Genomic DNA, 13,091 nt, shown 5'->3' on the forward strand with positions numbered 1-13,091 from the left:
GTTGATACCCTACACTGCCAATTCGGGGCAGGACTGGCAGATTCTCTACGAGACAAATTCGCCTGCGGTCTCCAAAGTGAAGGAACACAAAAAAGGCTACTTTCTGAGAAAGATTTGACACTGGACAAGGCTTTCAGTGCAAGAGGAGCTGCAGAAATACAGCAAAAGCCACAGGACTTCGGCACCCATGAAATGACACGGGGTTTCGAGAGATGTTATCGCTGCGGCAGATCCACCCATGACCAGAGGGACTGCTGGTTCAAGGACAAAGCATGCAGGCAATGCGGAAAGATGGGACACATGACACGTGTATGCCGATCTGGAAACAAAAAAATCCACTAACAAAAAAAAAAATCAATAAGGAAAAGCACAGAAAGATACAAATGATGACGGACAGTAGCTCCGAAGACCAGAAGAGCGATAGCGACTCCGGAAACAAGAGACTAAGCTCTCTCAAATTACATAATGTAATTGCCAAAGAAGATTACCAGACCATTTGGGCTACCCTCACAATAGCAGGGTCCCCAGTTAAAATGGAGCTAGATACAGGATCAGCTCTGACCATCATAAATCGACGGGATTACGAGCGGCTATTTCCGCATATATCCTTAAAAGACACATCCATTATCTTGAAAACATATACGGGGCAGAAAGTATACCCCAAAGGAAAAATAAGGGTGCCTGTTGTATACAACGGCAAGGAAATACAGAAGTTGTATTTATACGTTCTACAAGATGGTGGTCCACCGCTGTTGGGACGTGAATGGATCAGGAAAATACGTTTAGACTGGCACTCCATTCAGGCACTGACGGTGACAAGGAAAAAAATGATGACGACGTCATACCTGAACGATTAAAAGACATCTTGGCCAACGCCAAGGAAGTGTTTCAAGAGAAACTAGGAACCTTGAAAGGCATCACCGCCTCAATAAAAGTGGAAGATGCGGCAATTCCCAAGTTTTTTAAGGCAAGGCCGGTGCCATACGCAATTCGTCCAGTAGTCGAGGCAGAGCTGGAGAATTTGGAAAAGGCAGGCGTATTATCCAAAATAGATTGGAGCGAGTGGGCAACACCCATCGTCCCGGTCATGAAGGAAACGTTGAATAATGATAAATCTGAAGAACAGAGAAAAATTCGCATCTGTGGAGACTTCAAGGTGACTGTAAACTCGGTCCTTCACACGGTACAGTATCCTCTTCCGAGGATAGAAGATATTTTCGCCTCACTATCCGGAGGGAAACGTTCCACCAAAATTGACTTGGCACAGGCATATCTACAGATGGAAGTTGAAGAGGCCTCTAAAAAGTATCTCACGATAAATACACACAAAGGCCTATACCAGTACAATCGACTCTACATCCATGGGAGTGGCCCTCATCCCCCTGGCAAAGGGTACACATCGACTTTGCTGGTCCATTTATGGACTCAATGTTCTTAATCGCGGTTGATGCACACTCCAAGTGGCCGGAGGTAATAAAGATGTCCTCCACCACCACGGAAAAAACCATCACAGTATTCAGGACCATATTTGCCAGGAATGGGCTGCCGGAACAGATCTGTTCTGATAATGGACCGCAATTTGTGTCCTAAGAATTCAGGAAGTTCTTAAAAAACAATGGGGTTAAGCACTACACGTCCGCTCCATACCATCCTGCCACCAATGGATTGGCTGAAAGGTTTGTCCAGACCTTCAAGAAGGCCATAAAGGCCATGGGTAATGAAGACATAAAACTTCAGCACAAGGTGGATAACTTCTTGTTCGCATACAGGAATGCAACACATATGGTTACAAACCAAACTCCCGCCATGATGTTCTTCAATAGAAACCTAAGATGTGGGCTGGATTTGATCAAGCCAAACATCAGAAGGGACGTGGAGAACCGGCAATTTCAAGGCATGAATGAAAGGCCAACTAGAACCTTCCAGATAGGTCAACAAGTTTTGGCCCGGGACTACCGTACCGAGAAATGGCAGCCTGGAACTATCTGCACACGACTAGGACCGCTGATGTATACCGTAGACATCGGAGAAAGCATAATATGGCGCTATGCTGACCAAATCATACAGTCATCCGAAAAGGGACAACCTACACCACAACTCTATACGCCTAATGGTGAAGTAGAGATACCCATATCTACCTCCGATCCGGTGATACTGGAACCCGATACTGGCATTCAAGCCGAATCAGCCTTGCCAAAAGAACCTACTATACCACCAGAAACTACTACACCACCGAGGCGTTATCCGGACCGAGCCAGGAAGCCTCCAGAGAGACTGACTTATAATTAATTAACTGCCGCAATGTGCAGATTATTTTTCTTGTAACATGTAATTAATGATTACTTAAAATATTATGTGCTGGTTGGCTAAAAGGGGAGGAATTGTAGTGTATGTGCCTTTAAGAGCCCCATGTGTACTGTAATGCTGGTAATGGCCACTCGGGCTATATAAGCCTGTATATTGTGTTGTATCAGTTAGTTCCCCTCCAGACTTTGTTTAGTAAACACCTGTGAAACCAACTCCTGTCTTCAGTGTCTCTATCAACACACGGACACAACAATTGTCACATTGCTGTTTTGGGACCTTGCTGTGCGCAAATTGGCTGCCGCGTTTCCCACATTACAACAGTGACTCCACTTCAAAAGTACTTCATTGAGATGTACAGTGGTCGTGAAAGGTGCTATATAAATGCAAGTCTTTCTTTCTTTAAATCTTTTCTGCACCCTCTCTATAGCCTTCACATCCTTCCTAAAGTGCAGTGCCCAGTTGTGGCTGAACTAATGTTTTATAAAGGTTCATCATAACTTCCTTGCTTTTGTACTCTATGCCTCTATTTATAAAGCCCAGGATCCCGTATGCTTTTTTAACCGCTTTCTCAACCTTCCCTGCCACCTTCAACGATTTGTGCCCATTACCCCCAGGTCTCTCTGTTCATGCAACCCCTTTAGAATTGTACCCTTTAGTTTATATTGCCTCTGCTTGTTCTTCCTACCAAAATGTATCACTTCACACTTTTCTGCGTTAAACTTCATCTGCCACGTGTCCGCCCATTCCACCAGCCTGTCTATGTTCTCTTGAAGTCTATCCCTATCCTTCTCACTGTTCACTATACTTCCAAGTTTTGTGTCATCTGCAAATTTTGAAATAGTGCCCAAGTCCAAATCATTAATATGTATCAAGAAAAGCAGTGGTCCTAGTACCGACCCCTGGGGAACACCACTGTATAACTTCCTCCAGTCCGAAAAACAACCGTTCACCACTACTCTGTTTCCTGTCACTTAGCCAATTTCGTATCCATGCTGCCACTGTCCCTCTTCCTCTTATTCCATGGGCTTCAACTTTGCTGGCAAGCCTATTATGTGGCACTTTATCAAATGTCTTTTGGAAGTCCATGTACACCACATCAACCGCATTGCCCTCATCAACCCTCTCTGTTACCTCAGCAAAAAGTTAGTTAAACACGAGATTTGCCTTTAACAAATCCATGCTGGCTTCCCTTAATTAATCCACACTTGTCCAAGTGACTGTTTAATTTTGTCCTGGATTATCATTTCTAAAAGCTTCCCCACCACCGAGGTTAAACTTACTGGCCTGTAGTTGCTGGGTTTATCCTTACACCCTTTTTTGAACAAGGGTGTAACATTTGCAATTTTCCAGTCCCCTGGCACCACCCCCATATCCAAGGAGGATTGGAAGATTATGGCCAGTACCTCCGCAATTTCCACCTTTACTTCCCTCCGCATCCTAGGATGCATTCCATCCGGTCCTGGTGACTTATCTACTTTACGTACAGGCAATCTACTTTACGGACAGGCAACCTTTCTAGTAAATCCTCTTTACCAATTTTTAACCCATCCAATATCTCAACTACCTCCTCTTTCACTATGACATCAAATCTTTGGCAGTATACACCTGACGACAAATAATGCTGTGCTAAAGAATCCAGTTAACAGTGGGATGATGGATAAGCCTCAGTTAATTCTCTGGAAAACAGCAAGTGTTGCCATCCAGCACTATTCAAGTCTACGGGAAAGTCCCTTTTGAAAACTCGGGTGAAAAAAGCACAGTACATATGAAACTTCAGCTGTCAAGAATATTTTTGTTGTGGAAGGTGACTAATACTTGAAGATGTTCATGCACATTCATAAACTACTGTTGAGGCTTCCTCGGTCTTTGATATAACAATATCAGAACCACCTGTGGTTGTTTAATTTTCCCTCTCAAAACTCCAAATGTGAGACACAAATGCTGGCGATTGTGGAAAGCAACACTTCCTAGAATAAAATATTAAGATCAAGACTCACCAAGCAAGATTGACAAGCCAGTGAATCTACAAGTACCACCCAGGCTTTAACTTTGTGGATTTTCTTACAAACACTAAAATGAATGAAAAGGTACCTACTGGAAAATCTCTAGGTTGAAGATGGTGGTGATGGAATAAAGGAGTTTGGTGTCACCAGCTGCATTAAAATCCAGATGTGGATAACCCAGATCAAGTGCAAACCATAAGAACTTCTGGCACATCAATTCCATTCTCCAGAAATAATTATCTGCTTAGCTTGGTTTTATGAAGAAGACATTCTTGAAAAAGCAAGGGGCTACTCGGGATATCCCATTTGTTCATGTACATGAACTTGAAGAATTGAGAACATTTGTGCAATTAGCTTTGAGAGCAGACTCATTGAAAGCGCAGAGGATTATCCCAAGACCCAGACTGAGAGATATCCTTGCACACATCCATGGAGAGAATACAAAATTGGTAAAAAGAACCAAAGAGCATTCTGATAGAAATGGTATGTTGGTGTAAATTTGTATGGGGTCAGGGCTCAGGTAGAGTCCTGCAAGGCTCTGTGTTGAAACCAATAATATTCATCATCTTCATTGATATTTTGGATGAGGGCATTAAATGGAACCATTCCCAAGTTAGCAGATGGCATAGAGATGTGTACAGGAGTTGGGGACTTGAACCAAATCAATATGTTTCAGGGTGATTTAGGGAACTGTACCAATGTGTGACAGATTTCCTTCAACATGGATAAGTGCAGTATTTTGCATTGAGTTGGAAAATTCCAGGCACATGTATACAATGCAGGGGTACCAGTTACATGTTACAAAGCAAGAGGGATCCTGGTTGTATTGCTAGCACAATACAATAAATATAAAACTAAAAACAGTACAAAGCTTTAGTACAGGTGCACTTAGGAGGATTGTGTTCAGTTATGAACTCCATACGTGGCAGGGATACTGAGGTCCTGGAGAAGGTACAGAGGAGGGCAACCAAAATGTTTTTGGGTATTATTTATCAGGATAGGCTCAAGGAGTTAGAGCTATTTTCATTAGAGAAGCGCAGGCTTAGAGAGGAAATGATTGAGGTTTATAAAAAGATTCTGTCCGAGATGGATAGATTTGGTAAGAATAGGAGAAAGAGTTATAGAGTGCATGTTAGAAATTATTTCTTTTTACAGAGAGTCCTCACTCTCTGGAACAACTTTTTTTTAAATTCGTTCATGGGATCTGGGCGTCGCTGGCAAGGCCAGCATTTATTGCCCATCCCTAGTTGCCCTTGAGAAGGTGGTGGTGAGCCGCCTTCTTGAACCGCTGCAGTCCGTGTGGTGAAGGTACTCCCACAGTGCTGTTAGATAGGGAGTTCCAGGATTTTGACCCAGCGACGATGAAGGATCGGCGATATACTTCTAAGTCAGGATGGTGTGTGACTTGGAGGTGGTGGTGTTCCCATGCGCCTGGTGCCCTTGTCCTTCTAGATGGAAGAGGTCGCGGGTTTAGGAGGTGCTGCCGAAGAAGCCTTGGCGAGTTGCTCAAGTGCATCTTGTAGAGGGAACACACTGCAGCCATGGTACGCTGGTGCTGGAGGGAGTGAATGTTTAAGGTGGTGGATGGGGTGCCAATCAAGCGGGCTGCTTTGGTCATTACTTTGGTGTTGAGCTTCTTGAGTGTTGTTGCAGCTGCACTCATCCAGGCAAGTGGAGAGTATTCCATCACACTCCTTACTTGTGCCTTGTAGATGGTGGAAAGGCTTTGGGGAGTCAGGAGGTGAGACACTCGCCACAGAATACCTAGCCTCTGACCTGCTCTTGTTGCCACAGTATTCATGTGGCTGGTCCAGTTAAGTTTCTGGTCAATGGTGACCCCCCAGGATGTTGCTGGTGGGGGATTTGGCGATGGTAATGCCGTTGAATGTCATGGGGAGGTGGTTAGACTCTCGCTTGTTGGAGATAGTCATTGTCTGGCACTTCTGTGGCGCGAATGTTACCTGCCACTTATCAGCCCAAGCCTGAACGTCGTGTCCAGGTCTTGTTGCATGCGGGCATGGACTGCTTCATTATCTGAGGAGTTGCGAATGGCACTGAACATTGTGCAGTCATCAGCAAACATCCCCATTTCTGACCTTATGTCGGAGGGAAGGTCATTGATGAAGCGCTGAAGATGGTTGGGCCTGGGACACTGCCCTGAAGAACTTCTGCAGTGATGTCCAGGGGCTGTGATGATTGACCTTCACTTCTATCACTTCTATGTTTCTATCAAGGGATATAGGGAGAAAGCAGGGACAGGGTACTGAATTTGGATGATCAGCCATGATCTCATTAAATGGCGGCGCAGGCTCGAGGGGCCGAATGGCCTACTCCTGCTCCTATCTTCTATGTTTCTATCACCACAACCATCTTCCTTTGTGCTAGGTATGACTCCAGCCAGTGGAGCGTTTTCCCCCTGATTCCCATTGACTTCAGTTTTATTCGGGCACCTTGATGCCACATTCGGTCAAATGCTGCCTTGATGTCAAGGACAATCACTCTCACCTCACCTCTGGAATTCAGCTCCTTTGTCCATGTTTGGACCAAGGCTGTAATGAGGTCAGGAGCCGAGTGGTCTTGGCGGAACCCAAACTGGGCATCAGTGAGCAGGTTATTGGTAAGTGCCGCTTGATAGCACTGTCGATGACACCTTCCATCACTTTGCTGATGATTGAGAGTAGACTGATGGGGGCGGTAATTGGCCGGATTGGATTTGCCCTGCTTTTTGTGGACAGGACATACCTGGGCCGTTTTCCACATTGTCGGATAGATGCCAGTGTTGTAGCTGTACTGGAACAGCTTGGCTAGAGGCGCGGCTAGTTCTTGAACACAATAGCCGGGATGTTGTCGGGGCCCATAGCCTTTGCTGTATCCAGTGCACTCAGCCGTTTCTTGATATCACGTGGAGTGAATCGAATTGGCTGAAGATTGGCTTCTGTGATAGTGGGGACCTCGGGAGTAGGCCGCTATGGATTATCCACTTGGCACTTCTGACTGAAGATGGTTGCAAACGCTGACCAAAGTATGCACGGAATGCCTACAATCCTTTGAAAGGGATCAAGACGAGTTCTTCAGAAAGAAAGACATTTCCTGTTGTAGAGGGTAAACTATAATTCAGCTGGATGTAGAATTTATCAGTTACCAGTTTCTTGTGTCTTTGCTTGATTTCTTTAGGGAGTTGGGAGAGGAAGTTTAAGAGTTTTTTTCCTACATTTTACCCCTCCAGGGACATTATGTGATTAGTGGATGGGTCAATGGTGTACGTAGCTACACCATTTCTGAAACTTCATAATTTATCTTTCCTATTTACAAATGACTTGCTGTGTATTTCTATATTTATTTTGGCACCTTCTTTAGACTGTTAGTGACTCAGTCTAAACTGACAAATGCTAAGAACCAATGGTAAAGAGAAAATTCCAAGGCATAATAAGTAAAGATCATTGAATTTCTTTATTTTTTTTGTCTCTCTAATGTCCTAATGTGAATGGCCATCTAAAGCCATGAAATGCAGAACAAAGCAAGATCAAACCAGTGTAATACTAGTTCCGCATAGTTAGAACATAAAAAGTCCCTCATGCATAGCATGTTTTCAGTGCTATTCCCCTGAAGTTGTAGGATATTGAGAGTATTATCAGTCTCTGCAACAAAAATTGCCCTGTACAACATTCATCTTAATAAATTAACTTCCTGAATATTTGTGCACTGCCTCTGATCTTCTAACCCTGAAGTGAAGCCACCTATAGGAAAAATAATGGATTAGTGAAGAAGCAATATCCAAGTATATTTACATTCCAAAACAAAAGCATATAAAGGTTTTCAGTTCTAGTGGAAAGTCCCATTTGAATTTGCTTAATTTACCCAGTTCATTAATACCCATTAGCAAAAATACGACCATCTCCAAAGTTCCCAAGGGAGGCCTAAAGTTATTAATGCAAGTAGATAAACATTTACACTGCCACTGCCACTTTCTGATCCTTCAATACTATGCATGATTAAGTAAGAAAAAATAAAAAAATTATTCATTGTGAACTATTTGCTTATGTATATGAAAAATGACTAAATACTAACATTTATTTCACATTGTTATTCGATAAATTATGCCTGGGTCAGATAATGCTTTATTGCTTGAATTACTGAGTATTTGTATAATTTTTTATGCAGACCACTATTAACATAATGCTACAGTGACACAATTAAATACAAGATAATCACCTTCTAAGCACTGTCCTTTGAAGAAAACTTTTTGTTCTAGTCTGAATTTTTCCATCTGTTCAGATGAGGAAAAGTTTAGTTCTCTGGAAACAGCTTTACATTTCAGGATCTTTTTAGGAACTCGAGCTACAAGGAAATCAAAACAAAGAGAATTTGGTTTTCAACCACATGATTTCCCATTCTAAACTATTTAACAGCCATATTCAGCTATATAAGAGGCATCATCAGGTGACCCAGGAGGAATCCAATACTTTCATACTTGGTGGAGAGAGGAAGGAGGGAAGCAAGCACAGAAAAGTAATTATAATGGGAACCAAACTAAAAAAAAACATGCTAAGTCAAGTATCTAAACAGGCTAGCTGTGTCAGTATTATCTGTTCTCACAAATCACACAAAATGCTTTCTAGAAAAATAATTGCCACTTTTCTTCAATAACTGAAATTCTAATGTCCAAAGGTTTCTAAAAAATCCCCAAAATGATCAAAAAACATGTTTCACAATAACATGATTAAATTAATTCATTTAGTTGTTTTTTTATGTTTTAGAAGACATTAGAGAGCCAGAGCTGCTCTCAAAAGCATGAGCTTGGACTTGATACTTTTGCCCAGAGCTGTAACTATATTAGCTAAATTCAGATTGTGCAGTCTAAGCACATATAGTGCAACTAATTTGTCAGGATGCATCAGTAAGGCACGGGGTACAGTAATGTATGGTTGTGTTACAGTTCTAGTAATCCAGAGACCTGGACTCATAATCTTGGGGCAACAAGCTCTTGTGTATTATCAATCTCTTCCAGCTCTCACTTGGTGCATTTCCCTGACTGCAAGACTGACAAGAAAAACCATGAGGGATTGCGAACTTTTATTGTTCCTTTCTGTGTAGACTGAAGTTTCTGGCATCACTAAAAGATCTCCCATGGCATTGTTCAGGATGAGTCAGATGTTTTATAAGAACAGGGGTGTTATGCCAATATCATCAGAAACTCTGATTTATCAGGATGATGATGGAGGTGGGGGAGCCGAGATCCTGGAAGGGGGAAAAAGGCTTGCCAGCACTGGCGTGGGGTTTCAATCTAGTGCTACAACAACTCAATGAAGGAATCTTTGGCAATAGGGCGTCACCATTTTATGTGGATATGCTTTCTTGGTTTAATGTTTTACGATCTAGAAGTATTTTTGACAATGGGTCCCTAGGTTTGGGTGCACTCCAAGGCCGGCACAGGAAACACTGCTGAAGGAGATCATAGAACACTAGGGCAGGGCCAGAGATCTGGGATAATTGGAAGAGGACTCTTGGGATCTGCGAGCACTGAGAATGCAGTCTAAAGGGTTTGTGAGAACTGCGAGCAGGTCACACTCTGGCCTCATCTCTCACTCTATTATTAAAAAATGCCTCTTCGTGTAACTCCTGCCCTGCTGTTTCACAGATGAGTTTTTTTTTGCCTCCAGCTCCACTTCCAATTCTACTACAGTTCCTAATGTTTCCTGACATTGGGCCTCATGCTGCACGCCCCCTTTACCCTTCGCACCTGCCCCAACTCTTCCCCAGAGATGCACTGTGGAACTCCTGTTCCTACTGTTTGCCTCCCGGAAAAGACAACTTTCCTTTTCCATCCCGTTGTCGGCTGCCACTGCTCCCCGCTTGTGCCGTTTAGTCACTGGCCCATTCTCAGCCACCACTGACTCCTCTGCCCCCATTACTCCGTTCTTGAATAACTTGTTATAAATAAATATGCAAAGTGTAAGCCAGTGGGTGTGTGAACATTACATGCACCAGGGAGGATTGTGTATCCAGATTCTTATGTTCTGTTTCAGTCCAGTTTCTGCATTAGGAAGAGCGTGGATCCAAGTTCCCACCTAGTTCCTAACATATCAATGGCTCACTCGCAGCTTGCAGCAGTGACTGCACAAAGTCTGTTTTAATTCTCTCCATTTCAATCTAGTGCCAAAGCCACTTGGATAAGCAAAAAGGAGAGTACCACAGGAGTGTCTGAATGAAGGGATCATTGGTAATAAGGCATTCCCCATTTTCAGGTTTTTATGCTAGATGTTTTCTTGGTTTAATATCACCAGTCATTCCTGCAAGCGGACCTTGCATCCAACGTTTCCCCTAAATTTTTTTGGGTGCGTGGTCCCTTTAACGGGCTGCGTGGCCCAAAGTTTCGCATTGGAAAAGCCAGTCCCGGGCGACGCGTAACCGGCAGACAGTTGCACAGCTTAGTGGGAACGTTGCTCACAGCCCCTGCCATCTGAAGTGTACCTTTTTCTTCCCAATATCCAGCTAACCATTGGTTAACCCAGGGATCATAACTGAGAACTCTTACTCCATACACTGACTATTGGAATGTATCACGTACCTGGAATTGCGGTTGATGCTATTCTCACATCTAACATTTTAGAAGTTCTTCCAGGTAGAGAACATTTTTTAGGTGGCAGAGAGAGACTGACTGACTGACTTTGGGTACACCACCGTAGAATAGAATAGAATTGAAAACAGAAACATTTAATTATATAACTGTGCCAGCTATTTATCTAATTGCAGTGGTTAAAGGAAAACAAAGGAACGGAAGGAAAGATGAATGATGAATTTAGAAAGCTTTTTTGAGCGAAAATGGTTCATAAGTAAACTATTACCAACCCACACAGCAATGCTGCTAAAACCTACAACTCCTCTCCCCCTTCCTCTCTGATGCTGTTAAATACCATGTTGAAAGACAGTAAACCATATTTGTGTGAGGATACAAATACTTTTTTTTGATATTTGATATAAAATATGAAAGTATTATCTTTTGAATGTTTAGGCGATTTTGACAAGAAAATAGTATATACTGGGGTTGTCTATATATGCAATTTATATGTTTATTAAAGTGCCCATATATGTATTTACTGCTACTCCCTAGGCAATCTCCTCAAGATAAAGGACAAACTCTTCAACTTTTTCTAAGCTAATTTTCCTGAAAAACTGCCAAATTTAAAAGTGAAAGCTTTCAGTTTATAATGTATTCTAAATGGTTCATAGCACCTTTTTTTTGTGTTTATGCTGATGTTTCATATAAACAGATTTATTAATACAACTGTGGGGTTTATTTTTTTTTTTTTTTAGAAAACACTTTTCCAGGAACTAATCAAAAACACTTATTTTAGTGTCTCGGGGGCAAAATTCTTAAACAATTCTAAATTCTTTCATTTGAGATACAACGGGATTGAGGGGTACGGATTCACAAAATCATTAAAAATTGCAACACAGGTTAACAAGACCATAAAAAGTGCAAACAAAGAACTGTGGTTCATTTCTAGAGGAATAAAATTGAAAAGCAGAGATGTTATGTCAAACTTGAATAGAACCTTGAGTAGATCACACTTAAGAATACTGTGCACAGTTCAGCTCTCCATATTACAAAAAGGATATAAAGACACTGGAGAAGGTGCAAAAAAGATTTACAAGAATGATACCAGAACTGAGAGGCTATAACTATCAGGAAAGACTGAATAGGCTGAAGCTCTTTTCTCTAGAAAAGAGAAGGCTGAGGGATCACCTAATAGATAATAATAGATAACCTAATAGAGGTCATAAAATTATGAGGGGATTTGATAGGCAGAGAAAATGTTTCCACTTGTGGGGGAGTTCAAAACTAAGGGTCATAAATATAAGATAGTCACTAATAAATCCAATACGGAATTCAGGAGAAACTTGCCCCGGTCCTTCTAGGTGGAAGATGTCGCGGGTTTGGGAGGTGCTGTTGAAGAAACCTTGGCGAGTTACTGCAGTGCATCTTGTAGATGGTACACACTGCAGCCATGGTACGCCGGTGGTGGAGGGAGTGAATGTTTAAGGCGGTGGATGGGGTGCCAAACAAGCGGGCTGTTTTGTCCTGGATGGTGTCGAGCTTCTTGAGGTCGTTGGAGCTGCACTCATCCAGGCAAGTGGAGAGTATTCCTTCACACTCCTGACTTGTGCCTTGTAGATGGTAGAAAGGCTTTGGGGAGTCAGGAGGTGAGACACTTGCCACAGAATACCTAGCCTCTGACCTGCTCTTGTAGCTACAGTATTTATGTGGCTGGTCCAGTTAAGTTTCTGATCAATGGTGACCCCAGGATGTTGATGTTGGGGGATTCGACAATGGTAATGCCGTTAAATGTCATGGGGCGGTGGTTAGACGTTCCCGTTGGAGATAGTCACTGCCTGGCACTTATGTGGCGCGAATGTTACTTGCCACTTATCAGCTCAAGCCTGAATGTCGTCCAGGTCTTGCTGTATGCGAGCATAGACTGCTTCATTATCTGAGGAGTTGCTAATGGAACTGAACACTACAATCATCAGCAAACATCCCCATTCTGACCATGGGCCTGAATTTGCGGTCGGAGGCTTCTCGCAGGCGGATGCCTCCGAACCGCAATGAAACTACCCACCTACCTGATAGTCCTGAATCCACGGAGACTTGCGCTCCTGGTCCTCTATGTGTAGGCATGCGCAGAGGCCGACGTATCCCGGGGCGCATGCAGTTCGCAAGTGTCCCTGGGATCACGTGGACCGGCCCAACCAATCAGAAACGAGATTCCCATTATGCTT

The 13,091-nt window shown here is 42.9% G+C and overlaps 1 protein-coding gene across 1 annotated transcript in view; it reads right to left on the bottom strand.

The window, feature by feature from the left end:
- pde6d (phosphodiesterase 6D, cGMP-specific, rod, delta) overlaps positions 1-13,091 on the bottom strand; it is a 74,768-nt gene that overhangs the window by 32,372 nt on the left and 29,305 nt on the right. Inside the window, exon 3 of the mRNA XM_085990259.1 lies at positions 8,523-8,648. Within this exon, the coding sequence (XP_085846385.1) occupies positions 8,523-8,648 (126 nt within the window). The remainder of the gene's footprint in view (positions 1-8,522; positions 8,649-13,091) is intronic.

Source organism: Somniosus microcephalus, chromosome 6 (assembly GCF_052327205.1).
Source record: "Somniosus microcephalus isolate GS21.2 chromosome 6, FLI_Smic_1.0, whole genome shotgun sequence".
NCBI lineage: Eukaryota > Metazoa > Chordata > Chondrichthyes > Squaliformes > Somniosidae > Somniosus > Somniosus microcephalus.